Source organism: Schistocerca gregaria, chromosome 1 (assembly GCF_023897955.1).
Source record: "Schistocerca gregaria isolate iqSchGreg1 chromosome 1, iqSchGreg1.2, whole genome shotgun sequence".
NCBI lineage: Eukaryota > Metazoa > Arthropoda > Insecta > Orthoptera > Acrididae > Schistocerca > Schistocerca gregaria.
The window spans coordinates 448,769,810-448,790,281 of NC_064920.1; the positions used below are offsets into that span (position 1 = coordinate 448,769,810).

General features: G+C 44.5%; 1 protein-coding gene across 3 annotated transcripts in view; it reads left to right on the forward strand.

Moving 5' to 3' along the window:
• LOC126352187 (tudor domain-containing protein 7-like) overlaps positions 1 to 20,472 on the forward strand; it is a 203,383-nt gene that overhangs the window by 101,286 nt on the left and 81,625 nt on the right. For all 3 annotated transcript variants that reach the window (XM_050002669.1, XM_050002668.1, XM_050002667.1), the window contains one exon: positions 20,220 to 20,447. In XM_050002669.1, the coding sequence (XP_049858626.1) occupies positions 20,220 to 20,447 (228 nt within the window). The remainder of the gene's footprint in view (positions 1 to 20,219; positions 20,448 to 20,472) is intronic.

Genomic DNA, 20,472 nt, shown 5'->3' on the forward strand with positions numbered 1-20,472 from the left:
GATGAAGTAGTGAAGGCACCAGAAGATCAAGTAGATAAAAAGACGAGGGGTAATAGAAATCCTTGGGTAACAGAAGAAATATTGAATTTAATTGATGAAAGGAGAAAATATAAAAATGCAGTAAATGAAGCAGGCAAAAAGGAATACAGACGTCTCAAAAATGAGATTGACAGGAAGTGCAAAATGGCTAAGCAGGGATGGCTAGAATACAAATGTAAGGATGTAGAGGCTTATCTCACTAGGGGTAAGATAGATACTGTGTACAGGAAAATTAGAGAGACCTTTGGAGAAAAGAGGCCACTTGTATGAATATCAAGAGCTCAGATAGAAACCCAGTTCTAAGCAAAGAAGGGAAGGCGGAAAGGTGGAGGGAGTATATAGAGGGTTTATACAAGGGCGATGTACTTGAGGACAATATTATGGAAGTGGAAGAGGATGCAGATGAAGATGAAATGGGAGATAAGATACTGCGGGAAGAGTTTGACAGAGCACTGAAAGACCTTAGTCGAAACAAGGCCCCGGGAGTAGACAAAATTCCGTTGGAACTACTGACGGCCTTGGGAGAGCCAGTCCTGACAAAACTCAACCATCTGGTGAGAAAGATGTTTGAAACAGGCGAAATACCCTCAGAATTCAAGAAGAATATAATAATTCCAATCCCAAAGAAAGTAGGTGTTGACAGATGTGAAAATTACCGAACTATCAGTTTAATAAGTCACAGCTGCAAAATACTTACCTAATTCTTTACAGACGAATGGAAAAACTGGTAGAAGCGGACCATGGGGAAGATCAGTTTGGATTCCGCAGAAATGTTGGAACACGTGAGGCAATACTAACCTTAAGACTTATCTTAGAAGAAAGACTAAGAAAAGGCAAACCTACTTTTCTAGCATTTGAAGACTTAGAGAAAGCTTTTGACAATGTTAACTGGAATACTCTTTCAAATTCTGAAGGTGGCAGGGGTAAAATAAAGGGAGCGTAAGGCTATTTACAATTTGTACAGAAACCAGATGGCAGTAATAAGAGTCGAGGGCCATGAAAGGGAAGCAGTGGTTGGGAAGGGAATGAGACAGGGTTGTAGCCTCTCCCCTATGTTATTCAATCTGTATATTGAGCAAGCAGTAAAGGAAACAAAAGAAAGATTTGGAGTAGGTATTAAAATTCATATAGAAGAAATAAAAACTTTGAGGTTCGCCGATGACATTGTAATTCTGTCTGTGGCACAGCTTGACAAAAAGAAGGGACTGGTTGGTAGGACATATTTTGAGGCATCAATGGATCACAAATTTAGCATTGGAGGGCATCGTGGAGGGTAAAAATCGTAGAGGGAGACCAAGAGATGAATACACTAAGCAGATTCAGAAGGATGTAGGTTGCAGTAGGTATTGGGAGATGAAGAAGCATGCACAGGATAGAGTAGCATGGAGAGCTGCATCAAACCAGTCTCAGGACTGAAGACCACAACTACAACAACAACAACATGTAGGTTTTAGTGCATGTCCTTTGTCCCTATGTATCTCCTGCCCTAGTGCTTTTAGGATGGAAGTTTTAGTGTGTTGCAGACTGGGTGGCTTTTCCTTTTTAATCTCGTGGTCGGCCAGCCACTGTAACCTGCTTTCTTGTTTTACTCTCTTCTGTTTCCAGTGTTGCTCTGTTTTCTTGTGCTCTTTTTTTCCTTTTAGTGTTCGTTGCCTTTCCTTTGTTCTTGTGGTTTTTCCCTTTCTTTCCGTTTTGTGTTATATTTCTTGTCCATTTCATTCTCACACTTGTGATTTTGTTTTATTAGGAACAAGAGACCGATGACCTCATAGTTTGGTCCCCTTCCCCCCTCTTTTAAACCAACTAACCAACCAACCTTTCTGAATTGTAAGCCCAAGATAGCTTTCCATGAAGAGCAACAAAATGGGGCATAGAATATCATTAAGGGACCACTGTGCTGTTAGAGTGCACGCATGACACCGAAAAATGTCCTGCTATTGAAATGAATGTCATCCCAGACCATCAGTCCTGGTTGTCATGTGGCATGGCAAGTGACTGTCAAGCTGTTATCCATGATTGTCCAGGGCCTCTCAAGACACGTCTTTGGCTTAGAATCTCATTGACTGGAGTAGAATTGTCTCCAGTCATGAGTCTTGCTTCAAGTTGAGCCCCAATGACCAGTTAAGACGCCTGGAGGCGCCCCAGACAGTGGTGATCTGGGGTGCCATTTCTTTTCATAGCAAGACACTTTTGGTTGTCATCCTCAGCACCCTTTCAGCACAGCGGTACGTTTGCTTTTGTTGATGTTCATCTTATATCCTCCTTTCTAGACACTTTCCGTTCCATTCAGCTGCTCTTCTAGGTCGTTTGCTGTCTCTGACGGAATTACAGTGTCATTAGCAAACCTCAAAGTTTTTGTTTGTTCTCCATGGATTTTAATTCCTATTCCAAATTTTTCTTTTGTTTCCTTTACTGTTAGCTCAATGTACAGATTGAAAAACATGGGGAATAGGCTACAACCTTTTCTCACTTCCTTCTCAACAACTGCTTCTCTTTCATCCCTGTTGACTCTTATTATTGACATTTGGTTTCTGTACAAATTGTAAATAGCCTTTTGCTCCATGTATTTTACCCCTGCCACCTTCAGAATTTCCAATATAGTATTCCATTCAACATTGTCAAAAGCTTTATAAGTCTACAAGTGCTAGAAATGTAGGTTTGCATTTCCTTGATCCATCTTCTAAGATTCGTTGTAGCATCAGTATTGCCTTGAATGTTCCAACATTTATAACAGAATCCAAACTGATCTTCCCTGAGGTCGGATTCTACCAGTTTTTCAGTTTATCTGTAAAGAATTCGTGCTAGTGTTTCACAACCATGACTTATTAAAGGGATGAGTTCAGTAATTTTCACACGTGTCGGACACCTGTTTTCTTTGAGATTGGAATTATTACATTCTTCTTAAGTCTGAGGGTATTTCGCCTGTCTCCTACATCTTGCTCACCAAATGGAAGTGTTTTGTCATGTCTGGCTCACCTAAGGCTATCAGTAGTTCTGATGGAATGTTGTCTACTCCTGGAGCCTCGTTTCTTTCAGTGCTGTGTCAAATTATTCACATGGTATCATATCTCGCATGTCATCTTCATCTGTGTCCTCTTCCATTTCCATAATATTGCCCTCGAGTACATCCCCCTTGTATAGGCCCTCTACATACTCCTTCCACCTTTCTACTTTCCCTTCTTTGCGTAGGATAGGTTTTCCATCTGAGCTCTTGATATTTACACGGGTGGTTCTCTTTTCTCCAAAGGTCTCTTTAATTTTCCTGTAGGCCAGTATCTATCTTATCCCTAGTGATACATGCATTTACATCCTTACATTTGCCCTCCAGCCATCCTTCCTGTTGATCTCATTCTTGAGACATTTCTATTCCTTTTTGCCTACTTCATTTACTGCATTTTTATATTTTCTTCGTTCATCGGTTAATTTCAATCTCTATTCTGTTACCTATGGATTTCTACTAAGCCTCGTCCTTTCACCTTCTACTGTCTTCACTATTTCATCTCTCAAAGCTACCCATTCTTCTTCTGTTGATTTTGTTTCCCTGTTCTTGTCGATTGTCCCCTGGTGCTCTCCCTGAAACTCTCTACAACCTCTGATTCTTTCTGTTTATCCAGGTCCCATCTTCATAAATTCGTATCTTTTTGCAGTTTCTTCAGTTTTAATCTACAGTTCATAATCAATAAATTGTGGGCAGAGTCCATATCTGACCCTGTAAATGTCTTACAATTTAAAACCTGGTTTGGAAATCTATCTGAAACCTTCCAGTGTCTCCAGACCTTTTCCACATATACAACCTTCTTTCATGATTCTTAAACCAACTGTTAGTTGTGATTAATTTGTGCGCTGTGCAAAATTCTACCATGCGGCTTCCTCTTCCTATCCTTACCCCCAGTCCATTACCCATTACTTTTGCTGCTGCTCTTTTTCCTACTATTGAATTCCAGTCCCCCATGACTATTAAATTTTCATCTCCCTTAACTGTCTGAATAATTTATTTTATTGCATTATACATTTCTTCATCCTCATCATCATCTGTGGAACTAGTTGGCATATAAATGTGTACTACTGTGGTAGGCATGGACTTAATGTTTACCTTGACTACAATAATGCATTCACTATGCTGTTTGTAGTAGCTTATCCTTGTTCCTATATTTTTTATTCTTTATTAAACCTACTCCTGCATGACCCATATTTGATTTTGTATCTATAACCCTGTATTCACCTGGCCGGAAATCCTGTTTCCCCTGCCACTGAACTTCACTAATTCCCACTATATCTAACTTTAACATATTCTTTTCCCTTTTTAAATTTTCTAACCTACCTGCCCAATTACATTATCTGACATTCCATGCTCCGATCTGTGAAAAGCCAGTTCTTTTTCTCCTGATAATGACATTCTTCTGAGTAGTCCCTTCCTGGGGATCCGAATAGCGGACTATTATCATTTAACAATACAGTAAAGCTGCATGCCATCGGGAAAAATTACAGCTGTAGTTTCTCCTTGCTTTCAGCCATTCGCAGTACCAGCATGGCAAGGCTGGGTTTTTTTTTTTTTTAAATATTACAAGGCCAGATCAGTCAGTCATCCAGACTATTGCCCCTGCGACTACTGAAAAGACTGCTGCCCTTCTTCAGGAACCACATGTTTGTCTGGCCGCTCAACAGATGCCCCACCATTGTGGTTGCACCTGTGGTATGGCTATCTGTAGCCCTGAGGCACACAAGCCTCCCCACCAACAGCAAGGTTGATTGTTCATACACTCTGATATTGTCAATGAACAAGTTCCCCTTACCATTGCACTAGAAGCTGTGGCCATTAGTGTCTACCTGTCAGTTTGGATGACAATATATAATGCTTATCTATCCCCAGACGGACATTTCCATTACTAGGAGCTGTTAGTGGCACAGCTCCCTGCCCCATTCCTCTTATTGGGGGTTTCGATGCCCATAATACTCTGTGGGGCAGCGACCTTATGTCTCACTGAGGCTGAATACTAGAACACCTTTCAAATTTGGGTGCCTGTCTTCTCAACACTGGAGGTGCGACCATTTCAGTGTGGCCCACAGAACGTTTTCAGCTATTGATCTCGCAGTTTGCAGCCCGAGTAACTTACCCTAATTCAGTGGCATGCCCATGGTGAGTTTCGAGACAGCGACCATTTTCCTATCGCTCTCTCCCTTTCCACTCGCAGACATCTAGAACATGCTCCACATTGGTCGCTTCGAAAAGCTGATTGCCATGCTTTCTCCTCTGCAGCCACTTTTGCATCCACTCGTACAACGGATATCAACAAATTGGTACAGGGCACTATTGATACTGTTACTTATGCTGCAGCAGTAGCAGCAGCAGTGATATGCTACTCCTCTGGCTGATCCTTAAGACTGCTGGTGCTATGGTCACCTGAAGACATAGTCACAGCTATCAGGAACTGCTGCAAGGCGCTTCAACAGCACAAGTGCTGTCCCTCTAATAATTTAATAGCATTTAGGAGACTCTGCGCGAAAACATGGTTTTTAATAAAGAAAAGGAAAGAGGAGTGTTGGGAGCAATATATCTCAACTATGTGATCCCACATCCCATCGTCCCCAGTATGGACTAAACTCTATCGCATTTGCGGCCATCCACAACCTATGGCTGTTCCTGGCATGCCTGTCAATGGTAACATTTGCACTGATCCCATGGTACTTGCTGAATGTTTTGCAGCACACGTCAAAGAGGTGTACAATTGCAGTCCCCCCAGGGGCTCAGCATTCACTTGCTGAGTACGGGCTTGGCGACCCCGGGGTCCTGAGCTGGGGACTGGTCTGCGCCGCCAGTGTCCTGTCACCGTAACCCCCGAACATGCTTCAGCGACCACCGTACGGCGCGGCGGTGAAATGTTGTGTGCTGCGGGGAATGGTAATCTTGGCTTGACCGCCTGGATTGCGAGGAAGGCCAACCTCTATAAAAACCCCTCAATCTTTCGGTGTGCTCCGCGCCTAGAAGATGCATGGCTGTTGGGGTGGAACAGTCGCAAGCGGGCAACCTCTGGGGCACCTGCCGCACTCCAGTTGTATGAGGCTTACTCAGGCACGCGGGGCTCTGTCTGAGCGGACTTTTAGTTCCCTAGCTGCTCGTGGGACCGCAATGGACCCTTCGACCTCTACATTTCCCCCTACCAGTGGCTTGGGTGGGCCGCTGGTAGGAAAACACACCCAATCGAAAAAATGGCTACGCGCTGCGAGTCCTCCAGCGCCTGGTGTTGCTAGAGATTTAACAGAATGTAGTAACGAAGCACATGCTGATAATCAGAATGTGTTTTTGATTATTAAAAGGAAGGAGGGTAGCTTTGAGAGGGTTTCTCCCTTTTACATCCACAAGGGTCTTGAGGGAATTGCAGGAACACTGAAATCTGTAAAGCGACTGCGCAATGGGACTCTGTTAGTTGAAACTTCTAGTTCCCGTCAAGTCGCTGCCCTTCGGAAAGCAAATTGTCTAGGAGAGTACGCTGTCGAGACCGAGCTCCACTCCACTTTGAATTATAGTAAGGGTGTTGTGACGTGTAGGGACTTGGTGGATATCCCCATAGACGTGCTAAAATCTGAGTGGGCTGACGAAGGAATTGTTGACGTGCAGCACATTATGAAACGAGTCAATGGGGACCTCGTCAAATCTGACTCTTTTATTCTCACATTCAGTTGCCCGAGACTCCCGGAGCATGTTAAAGCGGGGTTCTTACGTTTGCCCGTACGGCCATATTTCCCCAACCCAATGCGCTGTTTTAAATGTCAGCGCTTTGGGCATACTACGTTGGGGTGCAATGGAATAGCCACGTGTGGTAAATGTGGTCAGCCTGCCCATGACGGAGCCGATTGTTCATCGCCTGTGAAGTGCGTGAATTGCTCTGGGAGTCACCCTGTCTGGAGCCGGATCTGCCCCATCTATCTCGAAGAGCGGAAGGTACAGGAGATTAAAACATCTAAGCGCATCCCCTATGGTGAGGCCAAGAAGATCTTTAAGGCCATGCAACCTCCTGTGTTTTCAACATCTTTCGCTTCCGCTCTCAAAAAACCGGTACAACTGGCCACTGTTGCTACACAAACGGAGGTTGCTAGTGTTAGCACTAAAACCTGCGCTTGCCAGTGCACTTGTGCTGCTGCGGTTGTTTTGCAATCTGCGGCTCTCCCCGCTACATCGGACAAGGCCGTGGTTGGTGACATTGAGGTACTTCCAGCCTCCCCCCATATGGCGCCTTCTGCCCAGGCGAGTCAACCTCCAACTGTTGACAAGGCTCTGCATTCCAAGCCCCCCAAGACAAAGCCTCAGAAGATGAAGGTTCTGCCACCTGAGGAGACTAGTCAGCGTCGGTCCGATGACGAGGCCATCGTACTGTCTGACATCTCCCGTAGGTCGTCATCGGAGCTTATGGACATTGATGTCGACCGGGGGCGATCTTCTCGCCCCAGGAATAAATCTCTGGCCAGTACGGTCTCTCCTCCAAAGCACAGAGGCAGGGTGAAAGTTCAGCCACCCTGATCACTGGCTCCCATATTACAGTGGAACCTGAATGGGTTCAGGACGCATGTGGCCGAATTACAACTCCTTATACGAGAGTTCCCCTTGTGCTTATGTCTCCAAGAGACACATTTTCGGGCCACTGATTCTCCTTCTTTACGGGGCTATACCGTATATCGAAAAGATGATCTGACGGGGCAAAGGGCAAAGGGTGGTGTTGCGGTTTTTGTCCGTGACGTGCACCCCTCATCTGAGCTCCCTCTCGTCACCGACTTGCAAGCAGTTGCAGTTGACATTCTTATGGGTCGGAGGCTCACAGTCTGTTCTGTTTATTTACCACCTCCGGATGCGATAGACTCTGAGGCTCTCACGGACCTTATTAGCCAACTCCCTCGCCCATTTCTTCTTCTGGGGGACTTCAACGCTCATAATGTCTTATGGGGCTCTCCGACTACTTGCCCCAGGGGTCGCATTCTGGAAAGCGTCATGATGTCTGAAGAACTGTGCCTCCTCAACTCTGGTGCTCCCACTCATTTCTGTACTGCTTCCGGATCGTCATCGGCTATTGACCTTTCCTTTTGCTCTCCAGCACTCGCGGATTCTGCTCTGTGGGAGGCTGCAGCTGACCTCCATTCTAGTGACCACTTCCCCCTCTGGATTCGCCTCCTGGATGAGGCTGTGGCATTACCAGTGCCGTCCCGGTGGCACCTTTGCAGAGCTGACTGGACACTTTTCAGCCAACTGGCTGTTTTGGAACACCGTGCCAGCGTCCACGAATGGGTAGACCATGTTGCAGCCGTGATCTCTCATGCTGCTGAATTGTCAATCCCACGGTCATCCGGTCATCCCAAGAGGCGTCCTGTCCCTTGGTGGACCACTGAGTGCCACTCAGCCATCCGCGCCCGCCGTGCAGCACTGCGCCGCTTCAAGTGCCGTCCCTCAGCTGACAATCTTGCCTCCTTTCGGGTGGCAAGGGCCAGAGCGCGGCGAGTGATTAAAGAGAGCAAACGACGGTCATGGCAATCGTTCTTGAATTCCATCTCTCGCTCCACTAGTTCTAAGAAAGTATGGGAAGCCATCAGGAGGATTTCCGGGAAACTCAGCCAGCTACCTGTCACGGCATTGCTGCATCAGGGATGTCTCCTCACGGCGCCGAGAGACATTGCCCAGACACTGGCCATGCATTTTGCGGAATCTACCGCCACTATTAACTGTGATCCAGATTTCTGCCGCTACCGCACTGCCGTCGAAAGGGGTCACTTGGACTTCCGGTCTCTAAATTCTGAACCCTATAACTGCCCCTTCACAATGTGGGAACTGGATTCTGCACTGTCTGTGGCTCATGATACTGCGCCTGGTCATGATCAAATCCGGTACAGCATGCTGCGGCACCTGTTGCTGCCATCCAAGGAAGTTCTCCTGAACTGTTTCAATATGATATGGTTATCTGGCACATACCCTGACTCGTGGAGGGAGGCAATTTTGATTCCCCTCCTCAAACCAGGGAAGGACCGAACGCATCCCAGTAGTTATCGGAGTATTGCCTTGACGAGCTGTGTTGGGAAGACATTGGAACGCATGGTCAACCGCCGCCTCGTTTGGCTGCTCGAGACCAGGCAGCTCCTTAGCCCCTCTCAGTGTGGCTTTCGGAGATGTCGTTCCACTATAGACAACTTGCCCCTGCTTGAGGCCTCCATCCAGCAGGCCTTTCTACGTAACCAGCATTGTCTAGGGGTCTTCTTTGACATTAATAAGGCGTATGACACTACTTGGCGCCGCCTTATCCTCAATCAACTCCATGAGTGGGGCTTTCGTGGCCGTCTCCCCATCTTCATTCGGTCCTTTCTTTCTCACCGCCTCTTTCGGTATCGGGTTGGTAATGTGCTATCGGATTTGTACGTGCAGGAGAATGGTGTTCCTCAGGGCAGTGTTTTAAGTGTCACCCTCTTTGCCGTTGCTATTAACAGTATCACGTCCACTATCCGGAGTCCTGCCCAATGCTCCTTGTTTGTGGACGATTTTGCTGTTTTCTGTTCTTCCTCCAGTCTTGTCAGTGCTAGTCGGCAGTTACAGCTTACGATAAAGCGCTTAGAGGCATGGACTGCAAAGACGGGTTTTACCTTTTCTGCAGACAAATCTGTGTGTGTTCATTTTAATCGTTCTCGGCGTCTTTTCACCTCCCCTGAATTGCGTCTGAGGGACACCGTTCTTCCTTTTAGAGACACTGTGAGGTTCCTGGGCCTCACTTTTGATTCCAAGTTGTCGTGGTTGCCTCACTTTAAAGACCTCAAGGTGCGGGCCCTGAAGGCACTGAATATTTTGAAGTGTCTGAGCCATCGGTCCTGGGGAGCAGATCGGGCGCGTCTGCTGCAGTTTTATAGGGCTTTCGTCCGATCGCGTCTTGACTATGCTTGCACCGTGTATGGGTCAGCAAGGCCTTCGTATCTGAAGATCCTTGACGCAGTACACCATGAGGGTATCAGGCTGGCCACTGGTGCCTTCCGTACCAGTCCCATCCCCAGCCTGTGTGCTGAGGCAGGGGAACCGCCGCTCGCCATCCGGCGGAAACTCCTCATGGTGCGACGGGTGTGTCATTTCCTTGCCTGTCCTACCTCCCCTGCGTACCCTACCGTTGCCCGACCGCCTATGGAACGTCTCTTTTCCAGTCGTCCCAGGGCAACAAAACCATTTGGGATTCGTGCCAAGCATTTGCTTGAGTCCCTTGGTGTGGAGCGTGTGGCCCCCCAACGACAAGGTTTTACTCGCCTGCCTCCCTGGTTGCTCCAGAGGCCCAGCATCCTTTTAGACTTGTCGGAGAACCGGAGGAACTGCACTCCGGTGTTCGTTTTTACCTCCTTATTTTACGATATTTTAAACCAGCATCCGGACCATGTACCTGTATTCACAGATGGCTCTAAACAGGGGGACACTGTTGGTTGTGCTGTTGTTTTCCCTGATCGAGTCGTCAAGTTACGGCTTCCTGCGGCGTTTACCATCCTCGATGCCGAATTGTTTGCAATCTTGCGGGCATTGGAGCAGATGAGATGTGTTACCAGTCTTAAGTTCCTCATCTTTTCTGACTCCCTGAGTGCCCTTCAGACCTTGCAACACTTGTACCCAGCGGATACGGTCGTCCAGAACATCCATGATGCCCTACTCCACCTGCAACGGCAGGGGAAGGAGGTTTCTTTCTGCTGGGTGCCGGGGCACGTGGGTATTAGGGGAAACGAACTGGCGGATGTGGCTGCCAAAGATGCATGTTCCCTCCCTCACGTTGTTGAATGTGCCGTCCCCCTCCATGCTGTAACCTCCCTTTTGCGTTTTCGTGTTATGCATCAATGGGAAGAGGAGTGGTTGGCAGTTTCTGACAATAAGCTGCGTCTGGTAAAGGCCACTACGCGACCATGGCGTACGTCCTACCAGTCATACAGGCGGGATGAGGTTCTCCTCACTCGCCTCCGCATTGGACGCAGTCCCTTCACGCATGGTTTTTTACTCCGGCGGGAGGACCCCCCAATCTGCAGTGCTTGTGGCGTCCAGATTACTGTCCGCCACATTTTACTTGACTGTCTTTTATTCTCTGACCAGAGGGCGGTGGTTTCCTTGCCACCGGATTTGCCCTCTATTTTGCAAGACGACGCAGCGACTGTGGTTAAGGTCTTACGTTTTTGTGTCCTGTCCAATCTGTTGCCTCGGATTTTAGGGAGAAGGTTTTAATGTGCTGCTGGGTGACTGGCTCACCCAGGTTTTAGGTAAGAGGTCTGCCAGTCACGATTACCTCCTTGTTTCCCTTCGGTATCTGTTCTCTTTTCCTTGTGTTTCCTTTCCTTTTTTAGTGTGTTTCTTCTCCTCTTGTTTTGCCTCTGTATGTGCGCATATGGAACTGCGTCAGGCCTGTGTCTTTTAGCCGTTCTCCTTGTTCGGTGTCCGTCTTCGTCCCTTCATCGTTTGTGTTCCTGTTTCTATGCGTTTGGGCGCTGATGACCACGCTGTTTAGCGCCCGTAAACCTCAAACACACACACACACACACACTACAATTGCAGTAATTACCGTTTTCATATCGTGGCCCGGAAACACCTGATTGAGTGCCACCCATTACCTTTCCATGTACATGGCTCTCTATCATACAACACTTCTTTTAGTGAATGGGAGCTTCACAGCGCTTTGGCAGTGTGTTACGATATGGCCCCAGGGTCCGACAAAATCAACAACCAAAATTCTCTAACATGTTTGCGCTGGCAGCATGAAACACACTCCCTTCCTTTTTAATTGCATTTGGCAGAAGGAAGTATTTACCTCTCAGTGGTGGGAAGGTGCTATTATTCCTGTCCCGAAACCAGGAAAGGATCCACATATTTTAACTAACTACCAGCCAGTCTCTCTAATGAATGGGCTTTGTAAGATATTTGAACAAATCATCAACCACTGACTTTGTTGGTGCCTTGAAGCTGGAGGGTTTTCGGGATTTCTGGTCCACCACAGATCATCTGGTTCGTTTGGAATTCATAGTGTGCAATTCTTTTGCGCATTGCCAACATCTGATTGCTGTGTTCTTTTACCAAGAGAAGGCATATCATACTACCTGATAACATTACGTCCTCTCCACACTGCATGAGTGGGTTTTCCAGGGCAGTTTATCATTTTTATCCATAATTTCCCAAATTTTTGGGGTCTGGATAGGTCCAATCTCAGCAGCCACTTTGTACAAGAAAGAGGAGTTCCTCAGGGATCGGTTCTGAGCATAATGCTGTTTGCTGTCACCATCAATGACATCGTAAATGCAGTGGGCTCCAAATTCTCTCCACCACTGTACTGGATGATCTTTGGCTGTACTATGCCTCTACATCTCTGTGCACCGTGGGTGCCAGTTCAGGGGGCTGTCTGGAGAGTCCATGACTGGGCCATGAACCAAGGCTATCAATTTTCCCCTGCAGAATCACAAGTTACGCATTTTTGTTCACTCTATTGCATATGGGTTGGTCGCACCATCCATACTGAGCCTGCTGGACCCTGTTCACCACACTGGCAGATGTTTGGCAAATGGGGGCCTTTTGTACAAGCCCTGTTGACAGCTTCCTGGTAAAGCCAGTGTCCCACAGCAGCTTCTAGGAAGTTAGCCAGTCACAACCTGTCAGATGTCTACCCCTCCCCCCCCCCCTCCCCCTCCCCCATGTCACTCAATTCTGTTCCAGAACCAGCAATTCAGACTGTTTGTACATCATCCAAAACTGGGCAGACCAGTGGGATTCGACTCATTGTGACTCCAAAGATTATGCTGATCCTATCATGCTCCGACATCTGTTTCTTTCAATCCTCCACTATTATTCTAAATCAGTATGCATCTATACAGATGGATCAAAAGTGAACAACAGGATTGGTTACACTTTTGCATGTGCAAGGAGACATGAGTGCCTGCAGTGTAGACACTGAGAGTTGGTTGCCATCCCTCAGGCTTTGCAGTATGTCAAATTCCAGGCCAAGACAAACTATCCGATCTGTAGCGATTCCACGAGTTGCTTAAAAGGCATAACTCTGTGCTATCCAAAAAATCTTTAGCTTGCAAAAATCTAGGACCTACAGGCTGACCTCTGCAGCTCTGAAAAGATGGCGACCTTCGTCTGGACACCCCGCCATTTAGGCATTCCAGGAAATGAACTCGTTGACTGTCTAGTTATAGATGCAACTACAAGAGTTCAACTTGATGTCAGGATACTGGGCCCAGACTCAAGATTACAACTTTGGCACAATATTTTGAGGCTCTTGGAATTGAAATGGCAGGCTACTGTGACCCAAAACAAGTTGAGAGCGATTAAAGGGTCCAGTAAGGTGTGGCTTACTTCTTTCCAGGCCTCTTGGAAAGATGCCATTGTATTGTGCTGATAGCTTATTGGCCACATGAGACTCAATCAAGAGTTCTTTCTGCGTCAGGAAGATCTTCCTTATTGCTGCTGCGATTGTCTACTGATAATAGTGCATGTTCTTGTTGAGTGCACCCTGCTGGCTGATCCACGGCATGCTCTCAGCTTGCCCACTTCACTACCTCAGGTGCTTGCAAATGACGTGGAATCCACATTGTTGCATTTCCTGAGGGAGAGCGGATTTTACTCTAACCTATAATTCTCTACCACTTCCAGTGTTAGCGGCGGTTGTGGGGGCAAGAGCGTCCCCCTATGGAAGGTACCCATCAAGCAATCACAGATTTCTTTCATTCTTTCTCACCTTGTTGTGCTTTTAGCCCCTCTTGTGCAAGATGCTGCCTGATTTCTATCTCTCTCTCTTTCTCTATAAAACTACTGCAACTCCCTTTTAAACTTTTTCACTAGCTTGTATAGTTTGGGCAGCCTAGTCCCCATTGTTTTAGCTTCTTACCTTTTGACATGTTTCTCTTGTGATAAGGAGAGACTGATGACCCATTGTTGGTCCCTTCAACACATCATCATCCATCATCATACAGGGGGCATATAAATTTCTTCTTTCTTCCCAGTTTCATGACAGCTCATCATCACATCATGTAATGTTCTAATTGGTATAGTGGCATTTTAGCATTCTTTCGGCAATGGTGCTGTTGTCTCCATGTTGGGGCTGCATTGATGTATGAATTCTCTTTCAAGTAAACTTGAATCTTTTAGCTACCTGCTTCACTTCACTGGATTGTGTTCTAAGCGGTAATTTCTTGATCTCGAACAGGGAGCACATTGGGTGACCTCAAAGGGACTCAACCCTAGCATTGAATGATAAAATAACAAATGATAGTAGATGATCCCAGTCTGAGTGTGAGCTGTTTATGTAGCAAGACAACATTTTAACTACTATTTTTGTATGTATTCAATGCTGCTCTTAGGGTGAAATGGCCTAGTTCTCCACTTCTTTTAAGTGGTTGAAATAGCCACACCATAAGACTGGACATACAGTTTGTATCTTGGTCAGTTATAATGGCCTCTGGCCTTCCAGATGATAGTACAAAATGAGTGATGAATGCTTTCAAAACTATCAAAGTGATTATGTCTTCAATAGGTACCATAATAAGATAGCAATAGAAAGAGTGATAGATAAAAGATAATGACAGTATACTTCATAATACTGTCATTATTTTATGTTGGATTTTCTGTTGTTTTGTAGATACAACATATCTGTTATTTTGGGTCATTAAGGAAAATGGTCCCACAATATAAAGTGCTATTATTTCAAAAGGTCCTGCAGCCTCAGGCAAAGTTTGAAGTATATTAGGCCTTTGTCCTTGCACTCTCTTTGCACATGAGAGACAATTTCGAAGCTAATCTTCTACATCTTTCCGTTATTTTGACCACCAGCAATCGTCTCGGATGTACACTTGTGTAATGCATTTTACATAATAACATGCCTGTATGCTATCATGATATTGTTGCAGTGTGCACTTACAGATAGCCTTAGGCACTACTATCTGTTCTCCAATTGACATTTTCTTACATAAAATTTTTACACTCAACATTGGATTATTGTGCCTTTTTTAATTCCTCTATAACAACACTGTCTACTTGCAGGATCTTAATTTTTTCTGTTCAGAGCATCTGCATTCATTTAACTTTCCAGGTTTGTGTTTGCCTATGTGGTTATATTCTCTGAGATTTAAGACCTATCTTAAAAGTCTGCTATGGGGAGCTTTGAAACTCAAAAGCTGCTGTAAAGCTGCACAATCTGTAATTACAGTGAAATGTCATCTGTATCAGCAACACAGAAAGTAATGGGTGCCAGAAACAAGTGCTGAAAGCTCTTTTCTGTGGTGCTGTAGCTTTGCTCAGCTTGATTCACCTAAGGTGTTCTGTAACTCATTGGTTTTTCCTCACCTTCATATATTTGACTCAAAACGAAGCCAACAGTTACTATGCCAACAGCAAGCAACAATATAATACTTTGCTAACAGCAAGCAAAATATAAAAGTCAGTGCAAAATCCAGATAAGCCAAGAGAGGTGAACTGTTTTTTTAAAACACAGCAATCCTACAGTCTACTGTCTGTACATACAGAGTTCCCTTCTAAGGCACTGGAAAACCATACACTGTGTCTGTTAACAGGGGGTCTGTTCTTACACCATCTGCCATAATTATGTGACTTAGCAAACACACTTGTGATTGCGTGAAACTTCTGTTTTCTAATTTTAAATTTGGATTAACATCACTGACAGGAAGTTGTATGTTTTGTAATCTCTCTGCATTTTCTCTCATCATACTTGATAAGACAGTTATATCATCTCGGTATGATACACACATGGTTGGCTTTAGACTTCATAAAAGTAAATTAGCAAAATCTGCAATTTAGCAGAGACATTCCAGAACCAAAGGGCATTCTTAGGTAATTGTAATGTCCAGAGTGCACAACAATAGTATCTTTCCCCGCCGTTTCATAGCTATAAAAATTTGATAGCATCCAGAGTGCATATCGAAGGTAATGAAGAATTTGCATTTGCCAGAGTGATTCAGAGCATCGTCAATCCTTGGAAGAGCTTAAGAATACGGTTTTGTGAGCTTATCGACTGCTCTCATGTCTGTACAAATGTGATAAGTTCTTCCTCTGTTACTTTTTTTTTTTTTTTTTTTTTTTTTTTTTTTTTTTTTTTTGGGGGGGGGGGGGGGGGGCACTGCCATTATAGGAGAATCCCAGGGACTGAAAGAAGGTTCAGTTATTCCTGCTTTTAGTAAAACGGAAATATTTTTCTCTTCTACAGGCTGTATGTTAAACGGCAAGTGGTATGGTTTCTGTGTTGTAGGCCTACCATTGGCTGTAGGAAGGAGGTTGCCAGAAGTTGGTTCTTTTCTTCAAAGGAAGTTGCAAATTTGGCTACACCAGGATACAATTCCTGATCTGCTTTATGCAGGTGTTGAAGTTTCTTTCCAATTTCTGCTTTTATAGATGATATAACTGAGGTGGAATGTATATAAATAGTTCTTTCAGGCTGTCCCTTTTTGTGGTATGCTGTTACCTCATCAGTTTTTATTTCATTTGCATTGGCAACTATGGTAGCCCAGAGAATTGTTAACATCTCTGCTTCCAAAATTATCTATTCTTACTGACAAAAATTTACCTGGTTGTGTCGCACTCATTTGAAAAACTGCATTTCACATGTGTCTGTTCACTGCGTATAACTTCATTTCTCTTTAATGGATCCTCTAAGAAAATACCTCCTCCTTAAAAAAATCCTTCTTTATTTCTATCCAGTTGAGTTTCCTTATACCATCCACTATTTTCTCAGGTTTTCTGATTTCAATGCTGTAGTACCTGGGATAGTGGGTTGTTGGAATGTAGCTGTATGTTCTGGACTCCGTCGAGTCCTTAAAGCAGCGACAATGCCAAAATAGTGAATATTTCCCCTAATTTGGACAACTTGTGTTCGGAAGTTAAATATGCCTTGAGAATGGCACAGGAAATTGTTCCCTAAAATGGCATAGAAGCTGTGGTCACGTTTCCAAACCACTTAGAATGTGAACTGATAACTCCTTCTATTTTCATTTCCACATTTTGCAAAACAATCGGGTAAATTATCTTTCTTCCTAGTCCGCCCAGTCCGCATTACGACAGTTCTCATCCTTGACCACAAGTATATTTAATGAACAAAACACTTATTTATGATAAAGATAGACTACCTACCATTTATTTTATCTTGCAACGTTATATTTGCCGTCTGAGCGAGTTCTACCTCTCTTCCTGCATTCACTTTATGGAAGGGGAGCTACAGCAGTGACAGAACCGCTCTGTCTGTATTTCCTGGTTTGCATTCCTTCGAGCACTTCTGTAACATTTTTGGTTAGCCTAGTGATGCTATGGAGACAGTCAGTTTGATTTCTCGTGTCCGGTCTTTCTACAGTAGGCACATGCTGATTACATGCACTCAGGAGCCTTGTGACCTGGACATTGACAACTAGTGGAGCACGCTTAGGCAGTGAATGCGTGTGTAGTTGAGTTTACTATGGTGGAAGAGTGGCTAAAATGCTCAGTCTCTTGGCATAGAAATGGAAGTAATGTGGTTTCCCTTAGTGTGCTTGGCGAAGCACACTTTACCTCGACCACTACCTGTCAGTCAGTCTTGTGAACAAATACATCTGTATAACGGGCTTCTGCTTCACTAAGTAGTACTTCTTTCCTTTAGTTACTTTCCCTTAGTGCATATGTGCAACATGACACAGCTTTTATGTGGTCAGCAAAGTGTTAAATCCTCTCTGGAACTTTGGAAAATGATGGAAAGTTTGGCTTACAGTAGCTAACTATTTGCTTGTCTCCATATCTATCCACTAGCCCTTTTGCAAGTATGTCAAGTGCCTTGGTATTTTTCAGCTGTTCCATGGAATTCACAGAAGCACAAGCCTCTCCTTGGAAGTTCAGGTTGATGCCTCCTACTAGTACTTCATCTCTCCAAATTGACAATTTTCCTACATCCGTTAAATTTTGTATGAAGGTTTGGACGTCTTCACCTGGTTTACCTGTGAAGGCAGGAACCAGCAAATCACGTTGCAACGTCAGATAAGGGCTGGTAGGGAAATGCTGTGGAAACCCTGGAAAAGGGGAAGCAAGGCTAGTGGGGTGGGGAGAGGGGGGGGACAGGGTACAGGACTGCTTTATTGTTTCATATTTACTAATTCCTCATTAAGGTGGCTTTTCAAATTTCCATTTTCCACCTGTAGTTGATCCAGCTTTGCCTGCATTTCAGGACCTGTCTCCTGCTGTGCAGTCCCTGTGACCTGGTGGTGGGCATCACTTTAAGCTACATGTCTCTGGCAGCATTGGACCCCGGCAGCTTCTTCTCTCTAAAAGCAAAGTCCATTACTTTGGTTAGTTGTTCAGTGAACATCATAGCAGAGTTGGGCAGTGACACAGCGTTGGCACCCAGTGTTGATGATGTGTCGGGTCATCGTACCTGCAACTTGGCCTTATGTGTGAGTGGCAGAGATGATGGAGAGGTCGGATGACCTCGTGCATCTGAGACGGCAGCTTTGAACTAACAGCTGTAGGCAGCCTGGACTGACTGTACTGAGCATTTGTCTTTTGTATTGCACAGAGACAAATGATCCCACACATTGGTTTTGTGTATCCATTTGCTGCTTAGTAATATGTATGGGGCACCTCAAAGCTGAAAACAGAGTGAATTCGGCCACCCTGGTTCTGATGCCAGCTTATATATCCCCTTGGGGTTGTAGTGATGATTGGAAAGAGATATGGTCTTGTTATTAGTATACGATACTCATGTTTAGAAAAAGAAACTGTATTGATTTGTTGGCTCTTGGGGATTACACGGTGATGATTGCGGGGAGGGGAGAGGGAGGGGTGAGAACCAGTAGCTGCAAGATCAATCTCTGAGGAGAAAAGAGAATATTACGATAAAGAAATGAAGCCATTTAGCATCTGCTGTAGATGGCGGCTCGAAATAGAGGGGAGGGACATTTTTCCACAGTGGCTCTGAGAGCCCTCAGTTTCAAAGGCAGATAATCCTGTAATGTGATTTGATTAAGTCGGTTTCACTGACATCATTCGGTATAGTCTGGTATGGATTGGTCGATTTTTGTCGCATCAACTGCAAGGCAACAGATGAAAAAGCGTGCTCTTTGTTAAACTTAAATAATGAAAATTACTTCTGTCTGGGCCTGGGGGCATTTTGTATAACAACAACAGTTGAAAAATCTGTTTTTATCTTAGGAGTAATGGAAAGCCTGAGACAGTGTGCAGAAAATTTAAATTGTAAGATAACCAAATTGCACACGGTACAATACAAAGATGTATGTTGATGAACTGTGCTTCACAGGTGTGGAATACTTAAAAGCAAGTTATGTTGAAAACATTTGAAGTCTGTTAAGATGAATCAATGTATTATGCTACCAGTTTTGATTATAAACTATCATCCTTAGGCCCAGAAGAGGGCTGCTAAGTTGATTATTTTTGTGTTTGAGGATGATCTTTTATGAGCAAAACTGATGGCAAAGTAAAATAATTTATCTTCTCAATTGTCAGCATTTTCAGTGTAGCATTCCACACAGAGTTCTTTCCTTAAGGCAAATGCAACTGCACATGTCCATTTTCATAAAGTGAAGAAAACAGCAACAGTTGTTGAACCAATAATATTTTATTGTTTATGACCGGTTTTGGAATAATGCAGTTCCATCTTATGCCATACAATAAAGCATGAAAGAATCACAGCTGTCTGCCAATTTATGTTGTCTGTGGAAAGGAAGTTCCTTGTTCCACTTTATAAAATGGGAAATGTAGGGTCCCGACAGCAATCACCATCTAGCTACATGAGCTAGACAGTGATTGTTCTCGGACTCCTGTGTTCCCAATTTTATAAACTGGGACGCAGAATTTTTGTCCCACAGACAACATAGTGTGGAAAAAGCCTTAGGTTTTTGTGCTTTATTGTATGTCAGAAGATAGAATTATATTATCCTGGAACAGGTTGTGCAAATATCTAGAAGATCTTTCAGCACATGTCCGGTAACAAAATAACATTTGTCACCTGTAGATCATTTGGATACAATTGCAGTCTGGGAACTTGTTTTTGACACTTGTGAAATAAAGTGAATACTTCAAAGATTTCATAAGGTTTTGCTCCCCTGTTGTCAAACGATACAGCCATGCCACATGTTACTTAAAATTTAGTGAGCTGGAGATATCTAATGATGTATAATATATTTTGTTATTATGATAAGTTTTGTTTCTCCCTTAGGCTGTTGTATGTAGTCTAGCAGGCATGGAGGAGTTTCGTGATGAAGCATATGCAGTAAGTTTGTTGGAGAAGATGGTAATTGGTGGAACATTTGTTGCTGAAGTAGAACCAAATGCAGAAAAAGTTGCACTTGTGCTGTTTGATACAAGCACCGATGAAGATGTAAACATGAACCAGTTGTTAAGTAACAAGATACGTCAACATCAGTTCACTCCAGAACTGCCTCAGGTAATTTAAACTTTGATCACTTTAA